Below are 25,577 nucleotides of genomic sequence, written 5' to 3' on the forward strand. Positions count from 1 at the left end.
CCTGGGTTGAGCACGTTGGGTAAGAAGGACTTTGGACCGTGGTGTGTACAATCACGGAGGAGGTGGAGGTGGCTTGCTGTCCCCCCTGCAGAGATGGGGTGCCTCCCTTTGCCTTTGTGCTTCCCACCCATGTGGGTGCACATGTGCAACACCCCCTCCCCAGATGTGAGCTCTGCCTTTGGGTTAGGAAAAGAAAGAGGCATGTGCTGCTAGCACCTGCCTGGCTGCAGGTCAGGGTCAAAGACCCCCCGAGCCCACGGCACTTACGCAAGAGGCTGTTGGGAAGGGGCCCCAGCCTGCAGCTGCACCACCCGCCTCCCGACCCCCCTCCAGGCCCGGCTTTGTGCCTCAGGGAGTTGCGAAAGCCCCAGGGCTACATAAAGCATTCCCAGTCCGGGCGCCCCGCCACCGCCACCAACGCTCGGGCTCTCGGGAGGCCACAGGGACCGGCACCACTTGTAAGGGACACTGCCGTGGGGGGCTGGGGACCGTCGGGTGCCTTCACTGCGCACGCATCAGGGGAAGCTGCAGGATGCCCTGGAGACCTGTCAGGGCAGCCTTCCTCCCTTACCTGCTTGTGTGACAGAGCCTGTCTCTGATGCTGTTCTCTCTCTGTTTGCCCTTGCTACAGGGACGGGATGGCCCATGCGGAGAGAGCTCTTCCCTGGCTGCTGCTGCTGGCACTGGCCTTGCTGGGCAGCAGCACGGCCGAGCGGGACTGCCGAGTAAGCAGCTTCAGAGTCAAGGAGAACTTCGACAAGAACAGGGTAAATCTCCTTTCTCTCCTGGATCTGTGGTGTCTTGCCTGACTCCTCTTCCCACGCTACTAAATCTGGCATTCAGTAGCAGCCATGTGTTCTTGTTTTCATTCGAAGTCACAGACTGCAATACTGAGAAGCAGTAGAAGTGTGTGATGTTGCTCACACCTCCACAAATGTTGGACCCTGATGCATCTGATAAAGGAGTACTGCAGAACCTGAGGTTTAGCAGACTGGTCTCAAACTGTATGCTCTAAACAGAAAAGGAGTGTAGTGACTTGGTTGTTTCTATGAAAATTTTCTGTGATTCTGTGAAAATTAATACTTTGGTATTTTTGGGCATCACTGCAAGGAAAAAACATTTCTACAGAGATCTGTCAGGATCTGCCAGTTGTTATCCTCTTCCCACCAAATTTTGTATTCTAAATACGGGAGAACTGCAGATACAAATAAGATGCCAAAAAAATGTCAATTCTTTCACCAAGCTGGCTGCAGTAGGACACAGTGGGTTTGTGCTGTTGGAACACTAGGTTTCTTTCCTCGGTACAGCTTTGAGGCACGGTGTCCAAGCTCTGCATGTCCCCCCCTCTGTCACCTGCCCTAGTTTGCAGTGTCTGTCTGCAGGGGTTTCTGTCCTTCTCGGTCTAACTGCAGCCTTTCTTGTTCCCGTGCAGTACAGCGGCACCTGGTACGCCATGGCAAAGAAGGACCCCGAGGGGCTGTTTCTGCAGGACAACGTGGTGGCCCAGTTCACCGTTGACGAGAACGGACAAATGACTGCCACTGCAAAGGGCAGAGTCAGGCTCTTCAAGTCAGTTCTTTGCAGTCTTCCTCTTGCTCCGTTTCACTTAGCTTCTGCTTCGCTCACTGGTGCTCTGACCCTGCCTGCTGTCCCTGTGCTGGTCACACACTGACTCTCTGCTCTTAGTTCTGAACGTGGTGTTTTTTGTCTCTCTGGCTGCAGTAACTGGGACGTCTGCGCTGACATGATCGGTTCCTTCACTGACACAGAGGATCCCGCCAAGTTCAAGATGAAGTACTGGGGTGTTGCCTCTTTTCTGCAGAAAGGAAGTGAGTACTTGGGTAGAGAAGATGCAGAACTACTTGGGGGCCTAGTTACGCTGTGTGCCTGTGCTGGGAAAGGAAAAAGTAGTGTTGGATTTCTTAAACACACTCGAGACACACAATAACTCTTATACAGGAAAGCCTTACTGAGAACAGGGTAATCACTAATTTTTATATGGAACAGATGGTTGGCTTTCTTTAAACAAATGAAGCCCAGGTCTTTGTCTATCTTTGTATTTCTTTTGTTTGTTACCCAACAGTATAATCAAAGGTCACTGTTTGGAAAGAAACGAAAGGCAGAGAAAGAATTTTAAGTCTTGTTTTAGTTCAGAACTCAGTTACCAGTGCTTTTATTCTCTCTGAAAAGTCTTACATCAAACTTGGTTGAGCAGGGAAGAGGATTTTGCAATTGTTATTTTGCTTGGTCTGATATCTGCGAATGTAGAGATTTATCTGGTTTGAGAAACAAATATGATCCAGTATATATGTATTTTTTTTTTTCCTGTCATCTGTCACACCCTACGCAAAATTAGTTTATTGAGCCAAGTAGAGATTTAGATACTTGTTGCTCAAGACACTTCCCTGGATTGTTTCCAAGAGAAGCAGGTGGAATTTGGAAGTGGTTGGAGCTCTGTGCTCTCCAAAACCACATTTACAAAGAATGCTTTGGCTGCCTGTTGCTCTTGAGCTGTTGCTGGATCTCCTCACAGCTTGCTGCCAAGTCCTGTTCCCAGGGACAGGAGATCACGGCTGACCCAGACTCTGCTTTCTGCAAGCTGTGGTGCCCACGGGAGGGATGGGGAGGGGAACAGGCAGTGCAGCCGTAGTGCGAGGGGGATCTTTGCTCCTGGAGAGGAGGGTGCAGAGACCAGGCTCTTTACTGCAGATACTGGGTTCAGTTCCGTTAGCACAGGGAGGCTGGGGGAGAGGGTGGTTATCAGGGTACCTAGCTAAAGAGTTAAGAATTCTCTGAAATTGTCATTGTGTTTTGAGAAGAAGGTATATGATAGAGCTTGTAGCAAATACATTCCTAATGCACATGGCAACTGCATCATAATCTTTCTCCTTAAAAATGCAATTTAAATAATATCCCTAGTTAGAAAAATAGTTATGGATTTGAGTAATCTGCAGCATGAATAGCATGACCAAGAGCACATTTAGCTTCTCTGTTAATTTTTTAAACTATTTTCTGTCTGACTGTTACACTTTTTTGCTTAAAATAGGAAAACTTTCTTTGTACTTCATGGTAGCTACTGTAGTACTGGACACAGGAATAAACTAAGAACTCCTCTGTTATCATTTATACCAATCTTCACCCTATTATTTTCTTTACAGAGTTATGGCAGCAATCTCTTTAGATTTACTGGATTTTACTTGTGTCTCTAACACCTTTCCTTCTTTGCTATGGTGTCTTCCAGATGATGATCACTGGGTAGTGGACACAGATTATGATACCTACGCTCTTCATTACTCCTGTCGCCAACTAAACGAAGATGGTACTTGTGCCGATAGCTACTCCTTCGTGTTCTCCCGCGACCCCAAGGGATTGCCCCCAGAGGCACAGAAAATTGTCAGACAAAGGCAGATGGACCTCTGCTTGGACAGAAAATACAGAGTTATCGTTCATAATGGTAAGAACATTTTTTTCGGAAGAATTTTATTTCAGGGCTTAATGACAAAAGCACTGGGACTCTCATGCTTATTAAATAGCAAGTGCATGAAATCTTTTACTAAGTGGCTGCTTTTGAAAGCTGGAGCTTGTAGTAAGTTATTTCTCACTTTTACTTCCCTTATCTGAAGGAGAGCTAAGGTGTATAGCTTTTTAAGCGGTGTATCACATCAGCTGGAACAATAATCATAGGAAGTTGTAAAACAATTAAATCAATGTAGTATGAGTAAACATAGTAAGGATAAACTTCATAATTGCTGTAAAGAGAAATTGTGTCTCTTTAATCACAACTCTCTGCCTTTTGCAACAAAATAGTTGTTGAAGGGAATAGAACATATTTTCAAAAACTTCTTTGAAAAATTCTTCATAAAAGGCTTTTAAGGAGAATCAGAAGTCCTGGAAAGGGTACCTTATATCAGGTCCTTTCTCCCAGGTCCACATGCCAACTGTTTCACATAGGCTTGTGGAAGAGGGACGTGTCCCTCATACTGCAGTGTGACCCCACCTGCAGTCATGCAGTCAGGCTGAGCTTACAACGTGGGGAAGGACACAGATTAGCTCACTTGAGCTCAGGTATATTAGAAAAGGCAAAATGGTAATTTATACTACTTTAATCAGTGATCTGAGGAAAACGTAATACGCTTCCTGGTAAAGATTACACCCAGAGTGGGGAATGGTAAAGAACGAAGAAGACAGATCAGAATACTTAGGACAAATAAAAGAGTAGGGCACCCATCCCTGGTGGTGAGCCAGCTGGAGGTGAGCTCCCAAGGCAATGCTGCGGCCAAAGAGTTACTGTGATCCTTGGGCAGAGAGCCCGAGGATGCAAAAGATGAATTTCCAGACTTGGGTGAGACTGTCGTGCTTGGCACAGGCCTGCTTGCTATATCACGTTTGATGGTAACCACCACTGGAAAGGGTACTGAGGGTGAATCAGGAGTTTCAAAGAGGAGCAGAGAAAACGATTGAAAGTTTGTAAAATGTGTCCTCTAGTGAGTACTTCAAAGACCTTGATCTGTTCTCAGCAGAAGGGGGTTAAGGGGCTGCCCTGAGTAAGGGCTGTGCTTGCCCACACAAGCAAAGGGAACTGGATAATGAAGGACTTGCAAACATAGGAATAATAAATTAAAATGGATGGAACTTTAAACTGGACACATTGAGAGCAGAAATAAATAGCCATTTGTTTGACTCCAAAGGTCGTTAACCTTTGGACCAGTTTACCAAGAGCTGTTGTATGCTCTTCATCACTGAAATCTGTAAATCAAGATTAAAGGCTTTTCTAAACGACATGTTAGAATAAACTGGGATTGACTGAAGGAACTTTTGTGTATTATAAAGAAAGTCAGAACAGATGAGCACAGTCAGCTCCTGTGGCTCTATTACCTGCTCATCTGATCTCTAAACAGAGAGTGAGATATCGCCATGTTGTAAAGTAGGTTTGCTGATAACCAGCTGCCTGGAAGCTCTGCTGAGGTGGGAGGTGTTTGGAATAGTGATTAGTGACCTGGAAAAAGTGCCTGACAACAACAAAAATGAGATTTTTGTCCTGAATGAGAATTTGGAGACAAAAGACAGCTAAGATTAGAGGCAGTCAGGACTAAGAGACGTCAGAAATGCAAATGAAATTGGCTTTTGTGAACGATGTGTATGGTTGCGTAAAGGGCAGGATAGAAAAGAAACAATGTCATTATATAAATTGTTGATACTTCCTTGTTTTGAATGCTGCATTCCCTACTCTTCAAATGGAGTATAGCAGGAATAAAGATTTCTGAAGATGAGAGAATAAAATAATGAGATGATTAGGGATGGGTTTGGATTAAATCTAAGATGAAGTGTGGATGCACAGCTGTTCAGTGTGACTTTGAGGGGGGTGTTATGGTGGTTCTTGGCATTTCTGGCAAACCTACACAAAGTAAAATCAGGATATTGGGTAAGTCCAAGCACTGGTCTGATTCAACATGGTGGAATCTGTGTTTCTATTATTTCTACACTCTGTGAGGCTTCCAAAACAAGAAATGTATTGTCAACCTTTGCAAGGAAGTATAAGGAAAAAGAAAAACAGAATATATGAATTTATTCATAGTTTGTGATACAACTTTTTCAAACATCTCAGAACTTCTATGTAATCCAATGCTTCTTTGACAGCATATAGATCCAATAGTGTAATTTTAAACTAAAAGCTCAGAATGTCTTTTGAATGTTCAGCCTTAAATATTCTTTGACCACCTAATCTTAATTTAAAAGTTGATGATAGTGTCTGTGGTTAGTTACAGAAATACCTAATCTAACAAGTTGCTGAGTGCTGTACTCTCTGCTGTCTAGCATCCATCCAGGTGGTAGGTGCTGAGTGCAGTGTCTGGTAAGACTACGTGAGTTCCATAATGTCTGTAAATGAAAAAGAAATGGAAAGCCAGCAATTTGCCTTTTCCCCTTGCTGTGGTCAGGACCTGTAATTACCATGGTGTTGGCTGATTCTGAATTTTCCACTATCATGAAGCCAAGTTCCTGCAAAGCAAGTGCTTTTGGGAATGCAGGAATGTCAGCTAAACTGAAACAGCCATTTACTGAAAGCTTTGTATCAGAAACTCTTACAGAACTCACTTAATTCCTTATGTGTGGTTGAAAAACAACATTTTGGGTTTTTTGTGTGTTTCAGGATTTTGCTCTTAAGGAGATCCAAAACTGTGGAAAGAAACCACGTAACAGCCCCATGGATGTAAAGTTAACACACTGATCGGGTATTCTCTTGGAAACCTTTCAAAAGGCTTCATTTAGATTTTGGGTATATTTATCTGAGCTGTCTCGCTCACCTTGTTAATAAACCAATGAAACATTTTAATAAACTTGGATTGCAGGGGATGCCAATTGTTTGCATGCACATCTGTACCTATGTGGACATCGGGTTTATTAGTAAACCGCTATCTTAATGCACTAGTTTGAATTGGTGACAGATAGCAATAATTAAGAATTTAATCTTTCTTTTTTTAGAGGTTTCGATTTCTGTCTCAAGGAGTTTTAATTAAAAAAACCAAAACCACACAAACCTAAATATATATCTATTTGCTTTCTAAAACTTTTATTTTCAAATACAGTGTCACCTTTTTCTAGGAAATACCTAAAATCATTCCCAGTAGCATTTCAGAAAGAAGGAAGGAATTTCAGTGACCCTATATGTCACTGATTAACTTCATTGTACGACGCTGAAGACATAAAAAATACGCATATTTTTTAAAAACCTATTTTATGACAAGTAAACATTTATTCTTTATTTATAAATTAACAGGCATTATGTCCATATTTTTAACTTGGGATGGAACCAAATTACTCATTTACTTGGTGATAATAGATGTTTATCATCCTGTTTCCTACACGCTATGGGTTACTCTGCCCAAATCTCCATTCAGGCAGGTGGTTATCTGAGTGCCTTTTGTAAAGGGGATTGAGAAAAAGAGCAGATACTCTCTGAGGAGGTACATTTTCACTAGAAAGCTGGTCTCTCTTAATAGAAAACAGAGTAAAAATGGATCAGGTGCCCTCTTAATATAGATTCTCTGTAACTTCATTAAAGTTAATGACATTGATGCCAACTGAAAATGTACCCTCATAGAAATTAATTCCTCTGGTAAGTACTTATTTAAACTATTTTACATTCACCAGGTTCACTGCCATGTTCCTATTTATTTCAGTGTAAGTGGAGAATTCAGTCCATTGGATTAAATTGTCCAAATCTTACTGAGGCAAAGCAGCCAGGCCAAGAGAATTTTACCTGCAAGAATTAAAAATACAGATTTCACTCTTTTTTTCCCCTTCTCTGGCATTTAATAATATAACACAGTGACCTATTCAGCCTGGGACAGTGTAGGTGGACAGTTAAATGATTATCTGGTGATGAAAAAGAGAGGTGGTTGTTCCTGGTTACTTCTTCTTGCAGTGCTGTCTATGCCAGCCCCGTGCCCCGCGGGGCTCCTCGTGCAACAGAGGAAGATTTCCTGGCACTTCCGTCTGAAATGGGCAATGTTGTACAAAATGGGATTGAGAGCAGAGTTGGCGAAAGTGAATAGGATTATCCAGAAGAAAACTGATGGTGAAATTTTGAAATCTTCTGTGTTACTTTGGACTAAAATTAAAAGAATAGTTATCATAATTGGGCTCCACATGATGAAGAAAGAGATCATCAGCACAAAGAGGGCTCGGAATAGTTTGTAGTCTTGCTGGGAAACTCGAACCCGATGACTTTCCGAGTAGGCTAAACCAGCGTTTAAACTCCTTCTTGATGCCTTTGTAATCTGTAGGAACAGAGAAGAAAGTAACTTTCATTGACACCCAGAAGAATTGCTAACACATTATCACAAGTACAAAAGTAAATCTTGTCACTTGTGATGCTTCTGTTGTGAAAACTGACTACAAAAAAGGCACTTTTACTTTTTCTCAATGGTTCCATTTCAAACTTTATCACTTTATTAGCATTATTTGTCTTCAGCTGTGAACTCACCTCAGCATTAGTCAAGCTGGTTGTTCTGCTCATGGATCTCTACCAGCCATACATACTTTTCACCATAAAACAGAGCCTTAATTACTCATGAAATCCCATTAACTTCAAATTATGACCTGATTTGTTCTATCTAAATAAACCCATTGATTTTTTTTCACAAATGTGAACTGCACATAGTTAACAATCCTGCTGATGCAAAAGAAGGAATGCCATCCAATTCTCTGTGGCCGCGCTGATGATATGAGGTAGGTACCAGAAGGAGGATGAACTTAATTACAGTAACTAAATCATTACACATTTTAAATGTGAATAGGATTTTACATTGTTTTGTGTAAAGGTTTAGGTTTTCAGTCAGTAATCAGAATTGCTTTCTATGAGCTAACCTGAAATCTTACAGCTCCTTTAGTCACCATGGAAATCTATGTCCTGTACGAGCTGTAAGAAGGCAGAGTAAGGGGAGTTTGGGAATGTCGTATTCACGGCACGTCATTAGGCACAACACTGAATCCCAACGGATGCTCTGCATTTGGAAGAGGAAGGGGTATGAAATCAGGCATTTCAAAAGGAATTTAGGTAACCAGCGTCATGCTTGCTAGAATATAGATGAAAACTCTGTGGTACGTGGTACCTTGGCCTGCATTTCAGCAATTAAACAATAGCCACTCAGAAGGAAAGTGGAAGCAAAGTGTTTAATTCACAGGTTTTGTTTGCAATGTTTGAAATTGTGGAGGAATAAGTGTAATCTAAGGAGATCTGTGTACTAAAAACAGGTGCAGAAAATCAGTGGATCTAAGAGGAGATGGATTTTTTGTAGTCCCACCTTCCTTTGCTTTCTTACAAATCCCTTGTGACTCTGGAGTTTAAGTTCGAAGAAAGCAAAACCTGGTTTTTAGTTATTTCAAATGCTTGACTCTTTTAGCCTTTGGGAGATTGTCAGTCTTTAAATACATGGAGCAGTCTTTAAATACATGGAGCAGATACATGGAGAAGTGTATTAAATACTGAACAGCAGATACATGGAGAAGTGTATTAAATACTACATATAGACGAAGAGACAGCCTTTGTGCTGCCCAGGCGGGGTTTCAGCACACAGGCCCCTGCCGGGGCACCCCCATTTGTACCACAGCCCCCCCGGGTACCCAGCACACAGCGCCTGTCCCCTGGGGCTGGACGGGTGCTCAGTGACAACGGGCTGGTGCCCAGTGAGTGAGGCTTCACTCCCCTTTGCTCGGCAGCAAACCGTGAGGGGACACCCCACCTGTAGGATTTTGGAGTAGCTGATGATGATGAGCAGCCCCGGCACCAGAAAGAAAACAATGGTAAAGGTGAGGTCCCAGGCTATTTCTCCTCCGATGCTGGGCCACACCAAGGTGCAGATCTGCATCTCCTGTTTGTAAAGAATACAGGAGAAAATCAACGCTCTGCCGGTATTTTTACCACAAAGTTCTCCTCCTACAGAGAGAAGGGCCGCGGCACCGCCTGGGTGAGAGCTGCCCCCTCAGGGCGCGCGCCAGTCTCGCGCTCTGTGGAGCCCACACACTTACCGGTAGGGGTGTTGTCCACAAGGTAAATATTGCCATAAATTTCGCATCCAATGCTGACGGCAACTTTAAAATTGAAACTTATAGACCTCCAACTGGGTCAGGTGTCCGAGTGTGCTGTGCGGGGCACTTCTGGCCGCACCGCAAAGGACGGGCCCGACGGGGCCGCCCCACTCCCCTCAGAGGCCGGGCAGCGGCGGGGCGCTGGGGGGCGGCCCTCGGCTGGGGAAAAAAACTGCTGAAAAGGGGATTTCCCAGCTGCGCGAGGGGGATGCAAAACAAAACCCACCTAAAACCCGGCCGATCTGACGGAAGGGAAGCGGGAGGGGGCGGCTGCCCCGCCGGGGGGTCCCGGCAGCGGCCTGCCCCGGCGAGCGCCCCGAGCCCCCCGAGCCCTCCTCCCGCCCCGCCGGCCCTGCCCTCACCTGCCCGGCGGCGGCCGAGCCCCCCGAGCCCTCCTCCCGCCCCGCCGGCCCTGCCCTCACCTGCCCGGCGGCGGCCGAGCCCCCCGAGCCCTCCTCCCGCCCCGCCGGCCCTGCCCTCACCTGCCCGGCGGCGGCCGAGCCCCCCGAGCCCTCCTCCCGCCCCGCCGGCCCTGCCCTCACCTGCCCGGCGGCGGCCGAGCCCCCCGAGCCCTCCTCCCGCCCCGCCGGGGCCCTGCCCTCACCTGCCCGGCGGCGGCGGGCAGCCGCACCACGCAGAAGAAGCAGCAGAGCGGGAGGGTGGCGACGGCGGCCAAGGCCCAGATGAGGAGGAGGGCGGCGGCCAGCGCCTTGGGGCGGCGGAGGGCGGCCTGGCGCAGGCGGGCGATGCTGACCAAGCGTTCCAGGCTGACGGCCGAGAGGGAGAGGATGATGACGGTGCCGCTGAGGCCCACCAGGTAGAAGAGCATGTGGCAGACGGTGTCACCCAGCAGCCAGGACTCGGTCCAGCGCACCACGGCGATGAAGGGCATGGCGGTGATGAAGAGCAGGTCGGCGCAGAAGAGGTTGAGGACCAGGCAGTTGGCGGCGCGCAGCCGGCACCGCCGCCGCACCAGCAGCCAGATGCCCCAGATGTTTCCCACCAAGGCCAGCAGGAAGATGAAGGCCAGGGCAGAGGACTCGCCCACCCGCAGGGCCGTCGCGTTGTGGCCCCTGAAGTCCGATAAGAAGGAGAAGTAGGTCTTGTTCTTCTCCGTTCTCCTCTCCTCAAACCAGGACACTGGCACCTCCCCGGGATCCGGCATGAGGCTGGCCAGCGGGCATGAGGGTGGCCAGCCCTAGGGCCAGGGCTGCGCTCCCAACCACCACGGTGGCACCCGGGGTGCCCTCCTGGCGCGGCGGAGCAGGGGGCTGGCTGCCATCCTCCTCCCTCCTCTTCCTCCTGCCCGTGCCGCCGAGGGCCCGGCCGTGCCAGCCGGGCGGTTTATGGCCCTCGTGCCCAAGTGGAACAAGGAAGTGGGAGGGTAAACAGGGCGCAGCTCACACAGAGGCGAGGCCGCCCTGCGTGGGGGCAAGCGGGGCTCTCCCCGGGGAGGGTGTGGGGCAGCAGCCCGGCACCGCCATGCTCAGGGGCCTGGGCCCGGCCACCTCCTCTGGGGGCCAGGCAGGCTGGTCCCGGGGCGCCGGTGAGCGGGGGCTCAGGCTGCACCCCTTGTGCATGGCCTAAAGCAGAGGGATGGCTGCCAGGTGGCTTCTGGAGCTCTCCTTGGGAGCACAGGGTAACCAGTGCTGCTCTTAAGGCAAAAAAAGAGGAATTTATCCATTGCCTTGTGTCTGGACAGTGGCGTTTGGAATCAGCATCCTGTGCACTGCTCGTGCTGACCGGGGTCTGGTGTGGAGGGGAAGCGTCACGGTCTTCATCATTGGGGTCCTTTACTAAGTTGATCTTGAGTTATGAGTTCTTGGGGAAGAAACCTGGTAAATTCAGACATACCTAGAAAACAGCATCTTTTCTCTGGGCTCCCAATTCCTGGAAGCAATTGCTCAGATTGTAAATTAAAGAAGGCCTTTCCACTTACGCTCTTGATTCCAGATGATTTAGAAATGGCCTGGGAGGGAAGTGTATAAATCGCCACGGACGGGCAGATAATGTCTCATAAAAGAAGATAAAATGTTTTCATAGAGTGTGTAAACAGTTGTATAACGTTAGAGAGCTGTGGATGCGCTCCCTTGACGTGGAGCCAGCGTGGGGGCAGTTAGGGGCTGGGCAGCAGGAGCTGCACCTTCTGCTGGGGTGGGAGTTGCTGCAGGAGGGTGGGAGAGGGACAGGGTGAGCAGGGGGTGCCGTACCCCGCCTGTGACCCGGCCCTCAGCCACTTACGCAATGGCATTAGCGGGGATTCCAGATTAGTGGAGATTCCAGAGACTCCGTCCTTCGAAGGGACGATCTCCTAATGGGGAATGACAAGAGTGAGATCTTTCCTGGACCGCTTCCCACCCCTTTGCCAGTGCACGAGTTACATTGATTTTAATTCGCATGTTTTCTCTTGAGCTGTAAGTGGTTCTAACGATCTGTGCTGTCTCATCGAAGAGGGAGTTTTCAGGGCAGCTTAAACGGGTGGATGAGATGCTCCTGCTAATTCCTGCTGATTTCCTGGACAGTATGAAGTGTGGGCAGGTTTGCTCTTACGTGGGTGGCTGCTGTGGACTCAAATGAAGACAATAAGAAAACTTGAAAAGGTGAATTTTTTGGCAGCCAGCAGCAACACGAGTGACTGGCAATTGTCTCAAAACACATATTTTATTCTACATCATTTGCTGGGAGGAAAATTCTGTGCCCATATTGCAAAAGTTTCAGCAAATTTAATGGAACCACTGAGGATGATTATTAATATATTTATGATCAAAGCTTGGCATATCTAGCCACAATTTCTTTTGGCTCTGCTGTGGACTGGTTCTGTAGGATGAGTACTGAATCTTGAAATATAGCAAAGTCCTTCCAGTTGCCAAAACCTCACAGGTCTGGGACTTTATGAAGCTGACAGACCAGCCCCAAAGCTATGGGCAGCTCAGAACACAGGCGGGATTCGGGAAGAGCCATCCTTAGAGGTCTGGTTGTACTATGTGAAGCTCGGAAGGCATGAACAGGAGGGGTGGGGGCAGCTGGGAGTGGGAGCACAGCTAAATGCAAATTGTGTTATGAATGAAATCTTGAACGCCTTTGGCATTAGTGGAAAATGAAATTAGAAACTGGTCCTGCCAATTCAGGGTAAAATAAACACATTTGAAGCAGAATGGGGGAAGGAAAATAGGGAGAGAAACATCTAAAGCAGCATTATTGCAGAAATGAAGATAGAGGAAAGGAATGCCAGAGTGGAGCAGATGTGTGGAAGTATCTGGATAGATCCATGAGCTTCTTTAGAAAGGATCACCTCTAGCTTTGGTCCTTAGGTGTGAATGGGAGTGTTACTCACTTGGCATGAGCCTGTTGTTTGCTCAGGAGGAGCAAGGCAAACTGCTGCTTTTAGTCTGCTGTTGGGGAGTGAGCTTCACACCAACCTGTGCACAAACCCCTGTGCCTGGGCGGGGGCAGAGGTGTGAAGAAACATGCCCTTTTCCGTGGGGTTTTATCAAATGAAAGGGAGGCTCCTTGCAGGAACAAAACCACTCTGATTACTCATGGGTCTGTTGGATCCATTATCTAAAAAAGCAGTTTTCTTTTCCCTCCCATGAAGTACAGCAGCCGTGTTTGCCGTTGGGTGGCTGCAATCGTGGCAACCACAGCGAGGTGGGATCTGAGGAAGGGAGGAACCGTCGCCTGGACAGAGCGGCGCTGGCGTTAACGGGGTGGGTGATGCCGTGTGCGGCCCGTGCTCCACGTGCGCTTACGGGAAGGAAGTGATTAACAGAATGCCTGGAAACCTGTTACGGTTGCTTAACCTGTACCGTTTCCTCAGCTTACAAAGTGCTCTTTTATGCTCAGAGGTGGTAAAATGTGGAGGCAACTTGGGTTTCGTTGTCCTGGGTTAAGTGGAAGCTGTGGGGACCCCTGTGGAGGTGGTTAGCTCGCCAAGCGGAGAAAAGCTGCTTTCCTTTTTTGTGGGTGTTTTTTTTTCATCCTGGATGAAAGCCCCAGTCTCTGCCTCCTCTGTGGCAGGTAAGGGCTGTGTTCCCTGATACTGTGAGTCAAGCTCTGGTTTTCAGATTGTTGCCCTGACAACGATGAACTGTCACGACAGATGGAGATAGTTCAGCTTATTTATTTCTTGGTGTAAGAAATCTTCCCAGAGAGAGGGACCTGCTGGCCTGGGTGATTCGGGGAGATGGGGATTCTTGTTCCACATGGACATGACCTAGTAAAAGTTTTGTTTTATTTATGCATCCTCTTGCAGGTAGACTGGTGTTTGTGTCTTCCCATGCACCTGTATCACAATGAGTAACTAGTACTGACTTCTGTAACAGAGTTATTGCATACTTAATGTTTGCTAAGTGATTGAAATTCATTGCATTAGAAACGTCTCTGTCTTCACAAAAGAGGTCCCAAGCTTGTAGGTGACTCAAGCTGTGTGTATGTAACAGGGGTTTCAGCATAAGCTGTGACCACAGTTAGCTTTCTATTTTCCTTTTTTGCTTTTCCATATCGTCCTGCAGCTGTTCTGCCTCTAGACACTGTTAATTCTGTGCTTAGAAGTTACGCCGTTGTAAGGTTTGTTTCAAATAGAAATCTGTTTTATTTTGCTTTTTAGGAAGTTTCCGAACTGCTCCCCCATTGCATACTTTGGTGTGAGTGAGCTAAAGCATTTACACCAGTGTCTGAGGGGAAATGTTAAACTTGTGCTGCAAATATAAATTTGCACAAAAAACCACATCTGTTTGTCTTTACATAGCAGGGAGCTCACCCACTCCGGTGCCTGGTGGAACACCAAGTGCTTCTGTCCAGTGTGCAGGACCTGGGAGAACACTCCTTCTCAGGAGCTGAGACCCTGTGTGAGGTTTATGTGGACTTTGTCTGATATTTGAGTGTCGCTGCACCTTTGCTAACTTCCAGGTGTGCATAAGGTTACACCATTCCTGCTGAGAAGCTTTGGTGCAGAGCCGTCAGAGCAAATCCGGTGGTTGTGGTGTGCTTCAGAAGGATTTACAGACAAAACCTGGTCTAGTGGGAGGTGTCTCTGCCCCTGGCGGGGGCTTGGAACTCAATGATCTTTAAGGTCCCTTCCAACCAAACCATTCTATGATTCTAGGAAAACCTGCCACCCCTGTCTTTGCTTTGCTATGGAGGTGCCACCAGAGCACTATTCCCCCTGGTGTCCCTGGAGGCACCGCTCCCGTCAGTGTTCTTTGCCAGGTGTGCAGCGAGGGCCTGTTTTCTGTAGGTGTTGGTGCTGTTCAGTGTGATTCTCTCAGCACAACCAGCACCACACCCCTCTGCCGCTTGTTACCTGCGCAAACAGAAGTGGTTTCGTGTGTAATTTGCCTAAACATCTTAGTAGGGTTATTGGCACAGGGCAAATGTCTGTGTGAAAGATGGTTATCAAAAGCTGGAGCAAGAGAGAACGCTGCACGAGCACGTAGATGATTAGAAGTCGGTCCATTTGATATAAGGAAAATGACAGAGCCACCTTTCAGTGGTTATTTCTGGAAGCTCTCCTTGGGCAGAGACCCTCACTTTTTAGGGTCAGTTCAGCTCTTTCCAACACACCACATCAAACCCGCTCCCTTCCCTTGCCATTCACAAACAACATGGCACCCTGCAGCCAGGATTTAGGAAGGTGCTGGCACTGGTGTCCCCTCATATTCGTCTAGGAGCTCCCCACAACCAACATCTTCAAATAATGCAGACTTCACACAATTTCTGCTGGGCTGAAACCCAGTTACTCAAAGTAGATGTAACTCAGAAAAAGACGACTGAAACTGTAAGTACAAAGTGCTTGAAATAGCAGCTTTTTTGGTTTTAATTACTTAAGAAGTAAACTTACAGCTAAATCTTAGCATTACGATGAGCTCATTAGGCACAAAATTCCCTTTCATACATATGACTAGAGAGAGAAGCAGCAGACCTTTTGTTTGTTCATTTACTTTTAGGATAAAAAATAATTCTCAGTCTTAGGCTTCCTCTTGGTTTCTGAGGAGTGGAAAAAAAAGCAGTGCTATGACCTGTGTGCCTTGTGGATTGGGAGCTTTATAACTGCTTTTAGTCACGTGTAAGTGCTGACAATAATATTTGTGGCTCTGCCTCAGGAACAGGCCTTTCCATGCACAAGTGTTTTGGTGTTTTTCAACATTTGCCCCCCTGTGGTGTGTAGAAATTCAGCAGTAGGGGGTTTCTGCTCAGGTTTAATATTTAGCAAGCAGGACTAAAGGCATTGGTGAAGTTCAGAAAAGGTGCTGGAACAAACAAAACTTTTTAAAGGTCATCAGTTATCAACTCTATGAGCCTCCCTCTTCAGAACCAGCTTCTAATGAGAGCGTAGTTTTTGCTAATTTGGGAAAGCCTCAGAAGTACCAAAGAGGAGACTGCTGACCTGTAGCAGGCAAACTCATTTCATCTATAATACATAAAAGATCAGAACTTCCTTTTGCAGAAACTATGCTGAGTGTGCAACTGGGAATAGAATAGTAGCTGATTAATGCAGTGTTAAAAGACAACTATCTTAAACTTCCAAAAGTAGTTTAATGAGAGATTAAAATTATTAGACTGCAGCAAGAGGCAGAGTTTTGTAGTTTTGTAACAAAGTGTGATAGAACACCAGCCAGCAACCAGAAGCTGTGTAGCAGAGAAATACAGACCTGGGGTATTTCGCTGTCCTCTGCAAACCATAAGAAATTTTGCTGCTTTTAGAAGGTTAACTTATGTATCTTTGTAACATTTCCTCACTTTGAGGATTTTGGGAGAAGGAACTGCTAGTTGGACTTAACCACAGGCACAAGGAGCAAAATGCAAGGAACAGACCCAGGTTTACAGGAGGTGCTGTAGAGAAAAATAATGTTGTGATTGCAAATCTCTAAGTGAACTTTTTGTCAGTTTCTAATGCGTTGCAAGAATTTATTGCTAATCTGTTTTCTGTATTAATATCAAAATACAGTGGCACTTCAGACCCACTAGAGCAGTTTATTAAAAGCCGCACTTTTAAACTGGGACATTTGTCAAATGTAACATTAAATAACTGACATTTCCCAACTTTAGCCTCTAAAATACAGAAGTGCAAACAGGTTTACTTCAGTGCTATTCTCCCTTTTTCAGCACCAAGAAAGCTTGTGTTTGCTGGGAAGTTTGTTTTCCCAATGACATGTTTTTAAGAAGAGTTTAAACCTCGGTTGGCGTTTTTATATGAACTGTAAGTCAGCCCTGAGTGTGGTTCAGGAAAAGCAGCTGCTTAGGATTGATGTTTTCAACAGGAATCTTAAGCAGCAAAGACCTCTTAACAAAAAAAAAAAAACCAACCAATCCTACTCTTTTTTTTTTTTTTTAAAGACCTCTTAACCTCCTGAGTTTTAGAGTATCAAGATAGCGATACATTACACAAGTACGTGATACATGTAATACCTGTATCTACCCACTATACATATACACACACCATGCATATATAAATATATATATACCTATTAAGCTGCAAAATATTTTTGGCCCATTGCTGTCAGTTGAGGTACAAACCCAATCATCAGGAGTTGCCAACCAAGAACTGGATGTGCCAAACATTAAAACAAAGCCTGACACAATGGGTCTGCTTTTACTGTTCCCACTTTTAATAGTGCAAAAAGATTAAGTCAGTAGTTTACTATTTTAAGGTATGCAGTAGCTGTTCTTTTTGCAAAAAAAAAGTCAGGTAAAATGTTTGAGGCCAAATAAATTACTATAATGTTTTTGTGGAACAGAGTTATAAAACAGAAGTCCTTCATACAACCGTAGGAAGAAAAGCTTTAAGGAGATGCGTTGCCTTCGCAGAAGAGCATGCTGGCGGCGTGGCTACAGCAAACACAGTCCATCCCTCTGGAGCTCAAGCTGTGCAGAAGTCGATATGTGCTAGGAGCTCTCTGTGCTGGCTTGTTGGGTACTGCACTTGGCATCTGGGGCACTCAAGGAAACTTTCATCCAGAATGCTGGAATGTTTCCGGTAAGGACTTTGGTCACACGTGGTCAGCTTTTCCTCAAAGGCAGCTTGCAGGTCTGCGTGGGGTTCCAGGCAGCCAGATTCCTGGAGTTTCTGCAAAAGGGGAGGCTTTAGTGTGAGACTGGGGAGTGCACTGACCAAATACTGTAGGAAAAAAATATTAGAGTTTGATGGCACACGAGACTTGTGTGTGTCACAGCTCTAAGGGCAGAATTTTAAGCTGGGTAAATGCAGTTACGCTACTCGTGTTAATAGCAGAGGGCACGTTGTACATTTCTACCACTGCGTTTAAATTCGATTGCGTGTAGCTTTTCTGCAGCCTATTTAAGACAGGTTTCCCCACAACGTCTGACTGGGAATCCTCCCCCAACCATCTTCCTCACCACTCATACAATACTCTTTAATAAAACAACACCTCAGTTCCCAGACCTGATCCAAAGAAGGACACAGGTTGGATATCCATTTTGAACCTCATTTAAATTAGTCCAGAGATGCAGTTTTGACAATCCTATTCAGTTACCACCTGATCTTACAAGAGACTGTAGAGTTCCAGAAGCACCAACAGTCAAAAAATCCTGCATACGCCAGTGCAAGCCAGATCAATGGCTTGCTTAATACTTCATCCTTCTCTACAAACTTCTCCATTAAGCCTAGGGCTCAAATCTAGGGGGCTTTCTTTGGGCTTATACAGTAAGTGACAAAGAGACCATGGCGCTCAGTGTCCCCTGCTCAGGAACCTGATTGTTCCGGGTCTCCTTCTCCACGTGTGCTGCAGAGACAAACAATGGCTGCCTGGCTGATGTTGGGTTCTGTGCCTTGGGACCACCTTCCTAAAGGCTGTAAGGGCCTAAAGGGAGTGGTTTATGACATTAACAGAAGATTCACTACACGTAAAATCAGATTCTAGTGAAAAGATGTACATTTATACAAAACCCCAGCCTAAATTCACTTGCAAGTTACTCAGTACGTACCAGAAGCTCCAGACGGGTGATTTGCTCCCTGGCCTTGTGCAGTTCCTTAAGGACTTTGTTTAACTGATGCTGCAAGTTCTGGCGATCAAGCTTCTCATTCTCAAAGTCTGTGGTGCACATCTGGATCTGGCAGCCCACCAGTGTGAAAATAAAAGAATTAAAATCACAATTATTAAAAATTGGGAGAAGACAGGAGAAAGAGGCTGGCAGAAGTGTTTCCCCTTTATATATTTAAAGTTTTACTCTACTATCATATCCTAAAATGGGATTTAAAAAAAAAAAAAAAATTTTTGTTTTCACTGCAGTGAAATTCATACATGCCCAATTATGAGAATTTGAGTTTGAAGTTATTTTAGTTGGAGGGTATTTTAAACTGTCTTGCAATCTCAAGCTGAGTGTTTTATAGGAAAGCATATAGAGCAAGTTCTCATGAAAAATGCCAGCTTCTTCTCCAGGATCTTTCTTGTTCCAAGACAGTTTGGGCAGAAGCGATGGGTAACACTGTTCACCCAAGCCTAGCAAATAATTGTAACTTTTTTTCCCAAAAACATGAATTAGAGCTGTAAGAATGTACTTGGAAGAAAGGTCAGTGCAATTATTTGTACAACTTTATCAAGAGCGTATTACAAAACCTCAATGAGCCCATTGGTTGCAGGACGTTTCCCATAGCTAATTTGAGGCTGTGCAGTTGAACAAGTGATTGTGGAGAAAATAGCATCAGGTTTGATCACACCCTCTTATCTGTAATAGGTTTCCTCTTGCCAGATGCATCAATGTTTTTAGAAGCATCAAGAGATTATTTACAATTGAATATTCATATTTAATATTACTTCATTTAATGTACTGCTCATTGTTAAATTTGAAAAGTTAGTCTAAAAGCCTTTGTGCATAGCACAGGTCAGCTGTCAGCATCCTGGTGTGTAATTCAGTACCTGCTGTTCCAATAGCGCTGTCCTAGTGTGCTCCTCCTGCTGCTTGAGCAGCGATTTATGAAGAAGTTGCACCTACAAGGCAGAAAAACATTTCTAATAAAGAACTTCCATGTACAACAGTTAATAAGCTTAACAAATAATGAGTCTGAAAAGGGATAGAAGTAAACTTTTATATTCCAATACAAAAACATGTGGCTTTTACGCAACAGCTAGATCTAATTCGGATTTCTGTGTCTCTGGGGCAAACTTTGGGGAACCCTTACAATTTCCCTGAGCAGGGAGAATGCAGCATGGTGTTACAGTTCAGGAAAGTTCAGTTTGATTATTTTGAGTGATTGCTAGGATGCAGACAAAAATATACAGGCAAAACTTAGCAGAGCAAGTGAGTGATGTTCCTTGCTGATTAAGTACAACTTCTCAGCTCTCCTGATTCATTGCTAATGGTTTTAAACCTCCAAGTGCATCCACTTACCTGACATAAAAGATCTTCAGACTTTTTCTTTTCTTCTCTGAGCTGTCTTTTAAGAGTTTCATTTTCTTGTTTTAGTTTCTGCACTTCTTCTTTCATTTTATTTTCATTTCCTAGAGTCTTCATTTCAGCAACCCGTTGTGACTGCAATAAGGCATTTAAACTTGTTATTTCCTGTTGGCTTTCTTCATACTTCTTTTGGAATTCATTAAGTTCAGATCTCAACCGGGTTACAGCGTGTCTTTCAGTCTCAAGCTCACTCTTAGCAGTTAGTAACAGCTGGTCATAATATTTTTGCTTTTCCTCTTGCAGATGACCTTAATGAGGCAGAAATAATTGATTTAGTAATGGGGGGAGAATAACTTAAAAATCAACACACCAAATCCTTGACAGGATTTTAAGGTATACTGATAGAAGCTGACATTCTAAGCTATTACCCAGCTCAGGCTAGCACTAAACTTCAGTTCAAACAGCTTCCAGTACTTTTAACAGAGTAAAGTCTCCTTCCCACCAAAGGGTGGGCTCTTCCTCACCAAAGCCAGACTGTCTTCTTCAAATTTGATGCCATCATTTACTTCTAAATCGCAAAGAACAGGGACTAGGAGAGTTTTATTGATTAAAAAAGCCTGCTTCTTGGCTAGTGACTGTTCCTTAAACCAGAATTGGAAAAATTTCTGCTTGTTGACACAATGAAAGTTTTGTAAGTAGGGAAAGGAAAAAAGTTGGCAGCCTGTAGAAATTCAGCAGTAATACAAAATATACTTAAAAGCAGAACAAGGAGTGCAGAACCTCACAGATTTTTACCACTGTAAATTTCTTTACTTTGATCCTTTTCCTATTGAAGGCTTTGCCTCATTCTCCAAAGCGCAATTTACTGGGCAAAGTTTCTTGCTTGACTGTTCTTTCTCCCCTCAACTGAGTGAAGCCTTACCCTTTCATTAGCAATACTCCTTTAGAGGGTGGGGAGACCTTCAGAGAAATAGCAAGTTTTTCCTTGGAAAGAGTTGTCATATCTGGTTCCAACTCATACAGCTGGGTTCTGAGAAACTCCCACCTCTGCTACTGACCAGCTGCCTGGGGAGGGCAGCTCCTGTCAGACCTTATTCCTTGTCTCCTGCTGCTTTGACAGCAAAGCTCTGGCTGCAGGAACTCCGAGTTTGACAATAGGAAAAGCAAGCCAGCTCCTTCTGGTTCTTCCCTTCAGTGTGATTTTAACTTTATTGCACGTGCTGGTCAGGCACAACTCAATCTGAGCACAGGGGGCTGAAGGGGTGCTCATTATTGAGGAGGTAACCAGCAGGGAATGAGCTGGTGGTGGCCACGTCCCTGTTGCGAAACACCGTTCTGCATCCGTGCCAAAACCTGCCACAGGTTTTAGTGCCATGTAACAACTCCTCAGGCGAGTAAAGAACGTGGCAGTCTTGAGTCATTTTTATAATATTTATTTAAAAAAAAAAAAACAACAACCCCCTGATCCACACCTAGCTCATAAATCCATTCTACAGGTTGGAAGCACACTTTGAAGGATGGGAGACGTACATATGTTTGCCTCGACACTTTCTGCAAACAGAGAGGTTGCTAATAGAGTGTCAAGGCTGTTAAAAACCATCTTTGAAGTAGATAAGAACATGAAATACTGTTGATGATGTAATATAGCTAAGTACCAGGAAGCAAAGTAATTTTACTTAACCAAGTTTTGCCATTAAGGAACCAAAATGTTGAGAAGAAAGTCTTGATTTTGTTTAATAGTGCTTTAGTTTGTTTTCAGAAGTTTTATTCTATAGATAATTATGGTTCAGGTCACTTATGGGGAAAAAATAGAGTCAATACCTTCTGAATTGAATTCTTTACACTCTTGTTGTCTGGCTGTTTCTGACTTCTGTTCAAGTTCAAAGATCCTTCCAAGCAATCCCCGGACATAAGCTTCACGTTGCTGGTCGTACAGCAGCCACTGCTGGTTTTTCTCAAGTGCCTTCAGGAAAAGGAACAGAACAACAGAAAAGCCTCTGGCAATTTATCAGATTTTTAAAAGAATTAGTAATCTTTGTCTTTTTTTTTCCAAGTCTTTTTTTATTTAAATTATTGTCTTGTCACACAATAATTTTAGATATTGTATTTTAGAGGGAAGCATACCCCGAGGTCCCATACTACCCAAAAATGTATAAGGTGATAATTTACATGCTTATGCATCTTTATACAAACGGTATATAGTTGCAGTGTTTTACAGGAAACTTACATCTTTCAGTTGTTTTTCGACTTCATAGAGAGGAGTTGCTGACCCAGTGCCCTTTGTTACAGCTTCCTGCAGGCAAAGAACAACCTGTCAGTGTTCTTTAAAACAGATGGCTGAAACAGCAAAGCTGCCCCTGTCTGACCATTAATGCCACATAAATGGCATAAGAATATTATAAACCTGGAAAACAGATGCATACCTATGCCTTTCATGTTTAAAGAATTTTATCCTTTTTAAAAAAAAAAAAAAAAAGAAGTATCTATGTTCTGTAGAAAACCATTTCGTAGATTTAAAATAAATCTCCTGGAAGATACAGGACAAAGATTTATATTTAATTCATTCTGTAACTATTAACATTAAACATTTCCCAAGAAGAATATCAAGTGTTTTCTTATGAACTGCTGTCTTGGAAGACCTGAAGGGTACAGAAGAACCTCTGAAAAATATTATTTAAATACACAGAAAAGGAAAGTGTTCTATTTCCATATCCTCATACGTGTGACAATAAGGCAGGTGGGTAAGAGTTGTTGGGGAAAGCTGGGGACCTTGACAATTCACTGGGGTAACAGGAGGGTTATAAACACCCAGGAAACGCCACGAGCCTGTCCAGGACTTAGAGACACTACAATTGCTCTGATTCTTATTTCTATAAACATTAGAACTCCATCTCAGTGAAAGCTTTCTGGAAACGGTGCCATACAACTGCTGCTCCCACCTCAGAGCATCCCTCTGCCCACTTGCCACCTCGTACTCTCAACCTGCTTTGCTAAACTTGCTTTCAAGTTTTCCAAGACATCCAGCCAAAACATCAGTCAGATTTTGTTGTCTTCTGTTGATAGATCAGTAAAAAATTTAAAACAAAATTCTGATTTTAAACAAAAAATTATTTTGGTAGCTCATTGACAAAAATATAATGTAAATCTGTTGAATTAACACACATTTTAAATTCTCTAACAAAGTTAAAAGTCTATTGAAATTGAAAAGAAACACATTGCATTTAAAATGGTATTTCCCAAGATACTGCATTACTAGAAGTGAGATATATATATGTATGTATTATAATTGAAAATTAGCAGATTAAGCTAGTTTGCTGTGCATTTGGCTAAAGCTGGATTTCTAGAAGTTACTCCTCTTCTCTATAGAGCGTGAGGAGCCAGCTCCATCTGCAGGTCTGAGTCTGGAAGAGGCTCGTAGGGCACCTCTTTGGTGCCAGCTTTGCTGTGCTCCTGCTGCATTTTCCGTGGAGCATTAGGGCAGGCAGGGGTGGAGAAACAACTGCAGAAAACTAAATGCACTTAGAAAAAAGGTGGCATCGCACCTATTAATTATGTTAAATGAGATAAGCAGCTCATTTTTCCTGTCCTGTCTCTGTCCCCAGAGCCGCCTTCTCTTCTCCAGGCTGAACCCCCCCCAACTCTCTCAGCGCCCCCTCCCAGCAGAGGGGCTCCAGCCCTCCCAGCATCTCCGGGGCCTCCTCTGGCCCCATCCAACAGCTCCATGTCTTTCTGCTGTTGGTGGCCCCAGAGCTGGAGGCAGTGCTGGGGTCTCCCCAGAGCGGAGCAGAGGGGCAGAATGCCCCCCTCACCCTGCTGGCCACGCTGCTGGGGATGCAGCCCAGGGTGGGGGGTTTCTGGGCTGCCAGCGCAGGTTGCTGGCTCATGCTGAGCTTTTCTTCCACCAGCACCCCCAAGTCCTTCTCTCCTTTACCAGTGTGTTTATGGGTTAGGCTTGGAATTTGCAACCACAGTGCTCCTTCAGTGCTTACCTGGGACACCTGAGAAGTGCCAGCTCTGCTTTCAAGCTCAGAACACTTTGCAGTAACAGTAGATAAATTACATTTTAAACAGTTCATTTCTTCCAATAGAGAAGAAAATAACAGTTCTCTTGTTTCTGCTTCCTTTGTTTTTTCCTCCAGTTGACTTTGTAACAAGGAGACTTCACTATTCTTGTTTTTGGATTTAAGCTTGTCCTTCAAGTTTCGGATTTCTTTGTCCTTCTCTCCAAGAAGATGGTTGTGTTTTTCTTTTTCTTTTTCAAGGGAAAGTATTTTCTAGATGAAATGGAATGAAAAAGTCACACAAACGAGTAAGTGTCAGTCTGTGCAACAAATGCATTAGTAATTACAACAGTTTGAGGAGATACTCACTTTGAAAGGTTCTCTCTTAGCCTTTAATTAGCTGAGACTATTACTTTGTACTCAAACCAGAGAATACTACAATGATCATCACAGTTCTACAATGATCATCTGAAACACTTCAAGCAATAGTAAAAACAGTCTGAAATAGATGAAACAAGGAAAGAATGCGAAGAACCAAATCCCACAGACTTGGTTGTGTCTATGAATACAGGTCACTGCCACAGAAGAACCTCAAAACACAAGCAGCACAAGGACTCTTGCACACCCAGTGCGGCGACAGTTCCTTAGTGCTGGTCAGTGTACGTAGTACCTCCTGACAGGCAGCAGAGCCCTCTTGCAAACTCGGTGACAACAAGTGAAATGACAAAGGAGTTATAATAAAGCATTCAGGAGAAGGATCCTGTTTTCTAAATTATCTGGCCTGCTAGTTTCAAAATGTGCTTTAATAGCCATTTTGAACTCTCTTTTGGGTACCGAGCAGCACTGCTGCACCTGGGACACCTCGGGGCAGGGTAGTGTTTCATCCTCCATGAGGGGGGTCGATGCTGGAACCCGACACGTCGGGATCGAGCCATTAGAAGGTGACAGAGAAACTGAAACTTCGTCACCCAAGAACATTCGGGAACAAACCTGTCAAACGGCTCCGACATCAAAGGAAACTACGCTTTAGGAGGCGAGACTGGCACCTTGCTCGGGTCAGACACCCTCAGACCCCCGTTAACCGGGCACGGCTGGGACCCCACAATGGCCAGCCCGGGTGCGAGCCCCCCCCTCACCTCCAGGAGCCCGCTCTCTGCAGCGGCCGCTTTGCCCTTCCCTTTCCCTGCCTCCTCCAGGGATTTCCTGTCCACACCGTTCCCCGGCCTGGAGCTGCCCGACTTTAAGCCCCACTTGCCAGCGATGATCTCTTTGGCGGTCTTGGAATTCATCCTAAACCACCTGTAAAACGAAAATAAACCCAGCGTCAGGGAGCAGCGATCCCTTCCGCCGGGCGGGACGGCGCTGCTGACACAGTTTTGCTCAGCGGCGGACCCCGTGAGCACGGCGGGGGGACAGGCCCCGGGCAGCCCCTACCCGGCCAGTCCCCGGCTCGGCGCCGCTTCCGGGAGTTTGAATCCCGCGGCTCCGGCGTCGTCACTTCCGCCCGCTACGGCGGCCCCGAGGGATCAGAACAGGCGGGGGGCGGGGCTTAAACACCGCTTCCGCGAAGGCGCGGAGCGGGGCGGCGCGGCACGGCGCGAGGCGAGGCGAGGTGAGGCGGGGCGAGGCGGGGCG

General features: G+C 45.3%; 3 protein-coding genes across 4 annotated transcripts; 1 reads left to right on the top strand and 2 right to left on the bottom strand.

Annotated features, from left to right (window-relative positions):
* The first annotated feature begins 315 nt into the window (after positions 1-315).
* RBP4 (retinol binding protein 4) lies at positions 316-6,529 on the top strand. The gene is made up of 6 exons (XM_014966033.1): positions 316-458; positions 632-767; positions 1,433-1,569; positions 1,723-1,829; positions 3,242-3,454; positions 6,149-6,529. Exons 2-6 carry the CDS (start codon positions 639-641, stop codon positions 6,160-6,162), a joined length of 600 nt encoding a protein of 199 aa, XP_014821519.1. The 5' UTR covers positions 316-458; positions 632-638; the 3' UTR covers positions 6,163-6,529.
* A 187-nt stretch (positions 6,530-6,716) lies between these two features.
* FFAR4 (free fatty acid receptor 4) lies at positions 6,717-11,000 on the bottom strand. 2 transcript variants are annotated; one of them, XM_014966010.1, is made up of 3 exons: positions 10,193-10,996; positions 9,243-9,371; positions 6,717-7,778 (listed from the first exon to the last, which is right to left on the bottom strand). In XM_014966010.1, exons 1-3 carry the CDS (start codon positions 10,751-10,753, stop codon positions 7,371-7,373), a joined length of 1,098 nt encoding a protein of 365 aa, XP_014821496.1. In that variant the 5' UTR covers positions 10,754-10,996; the 3' UTR covers positions 6,717-7,370. The 2 variants fall into 2 exon arrangements, with proteins under 2 accessions (XP_014821496.1, XP_014821505.1); XM_014966019.1 differs by lacking the exon at positions 9,243-9,371 and having other exon boundaries at positions 10,193-11,000.
* Positions 11,001-16,546: 5,546 nt separating this feature from the next.
* CEP55 (centrosomal protein 55kDa) lies at positions 16,547-25,420 on the bottom strand. The gene is made up of 9 exons (XM_014965568.1): positions 25,377-25,420; positions 25,079-25,241; positions 23,931-24,215; positions 22,169-22,234; positions 21,763-21,904; positions 19,936-20,249; positions 19,464-19,535; positions 18,532-18,657; positions 16,547-17,653 (listed from the first exon to the last, which is right to left on the bottom strand). The coding sequence occupies exons 2-9, from the start codon at positions 25,229-25,231 to the stop codon at positions 17,447-17,449; spliced, it is 1,365 nt and encodes a 454-aa protein (XP_014821054.1). The 5' UTR covers positions 25,232-25,241; positions 25,377-25,420; the 3' UTR covers positions 16,547-17,446.
* Between the last annotated feature and the right edge of the window lie 157 nt (positions 25,421-25,577).

This window comes from Calidris pugnax, unplaced genomic scaffold (assembly GCF_001431845.1).
Source record: "Calidris pugnax isolate Ruff unplaced genomic scaffold, ASM143184v1 scaffold64, whole genome shotgun sequence".
Taxonomy (NCBI): domain Eukaryota; kingdom Metazoa; phylum Chordata; class Aves; order Charadriiformes; family Scolopacidae; genus Calidris; species Calidris pugnax.

Bases quoted from the DNA above. Each gene is read 5' to 3' on its own strand.
- FFAR4 (XM_014966010.1), bottom strand. From the start codon at position 10,753: ATGCCGGATCCCGGGGAGGTGCCAGTGTCCTGGTTTGAGGAGAGGAGA. The intron at 9,372-10,192 runs GTGAGGGCAGGG...CTTTACAAACAG, and splicing joins TGCCCGCCGCCGCCGGGCAG to GAGATGCAGATCTGCACCTT. The intron at 7,779-9,242 runs GTGGGGTGTCCC...CTGTTCCTACAG, and splicing joins GCTACTCCAAAATCCTACAG to ATTACAAAGGCATCAAGAAG.
- RBP4 (XM_014966033.1), top strand. From the start codon at position 639: ATGGCCCATGCGGAGAGAGCTCTTCCCTGGCTGCTGCTGCTGGCACTG. The intron at 1,570-1,722 runs GTCAGTTCTTTG...CTCTGGCTGCAG, and splicing joins GGCAGAGTCAGGCTCTTCAA to TAACTGGGACGTCTGCGCTG. The intron at 1,830-3,241 runs GTGAGTACTTGG...GGTGTCTTCCAG, and splicing joins CTCTTTTCTGCAGAAAGGAA to ATGATGATCACTGGGTAGTG.
- CEP55 (XM_014965568.1), bottom strand. From the start codon at position 25,231: ATGAATTCCAAGACCGCCAAAGAGATCATCGCTGGCAAGTGGGGCTTA. The intron at 19,536-19,935 runs GTAAGTGGATGC...TCTGCCTTGTAG, and splicing joins CTGAAGATCTTTTATGTCAG to GTGCAACTTCTTCATAAATC. The intron at 18,658-19,463 runs GTACTGAATTAC...GTGGGCTGCCAG, and splicing joins CAGCGCTATTGGAACAGCAG to ATCCAGATGTGCACCACAGA.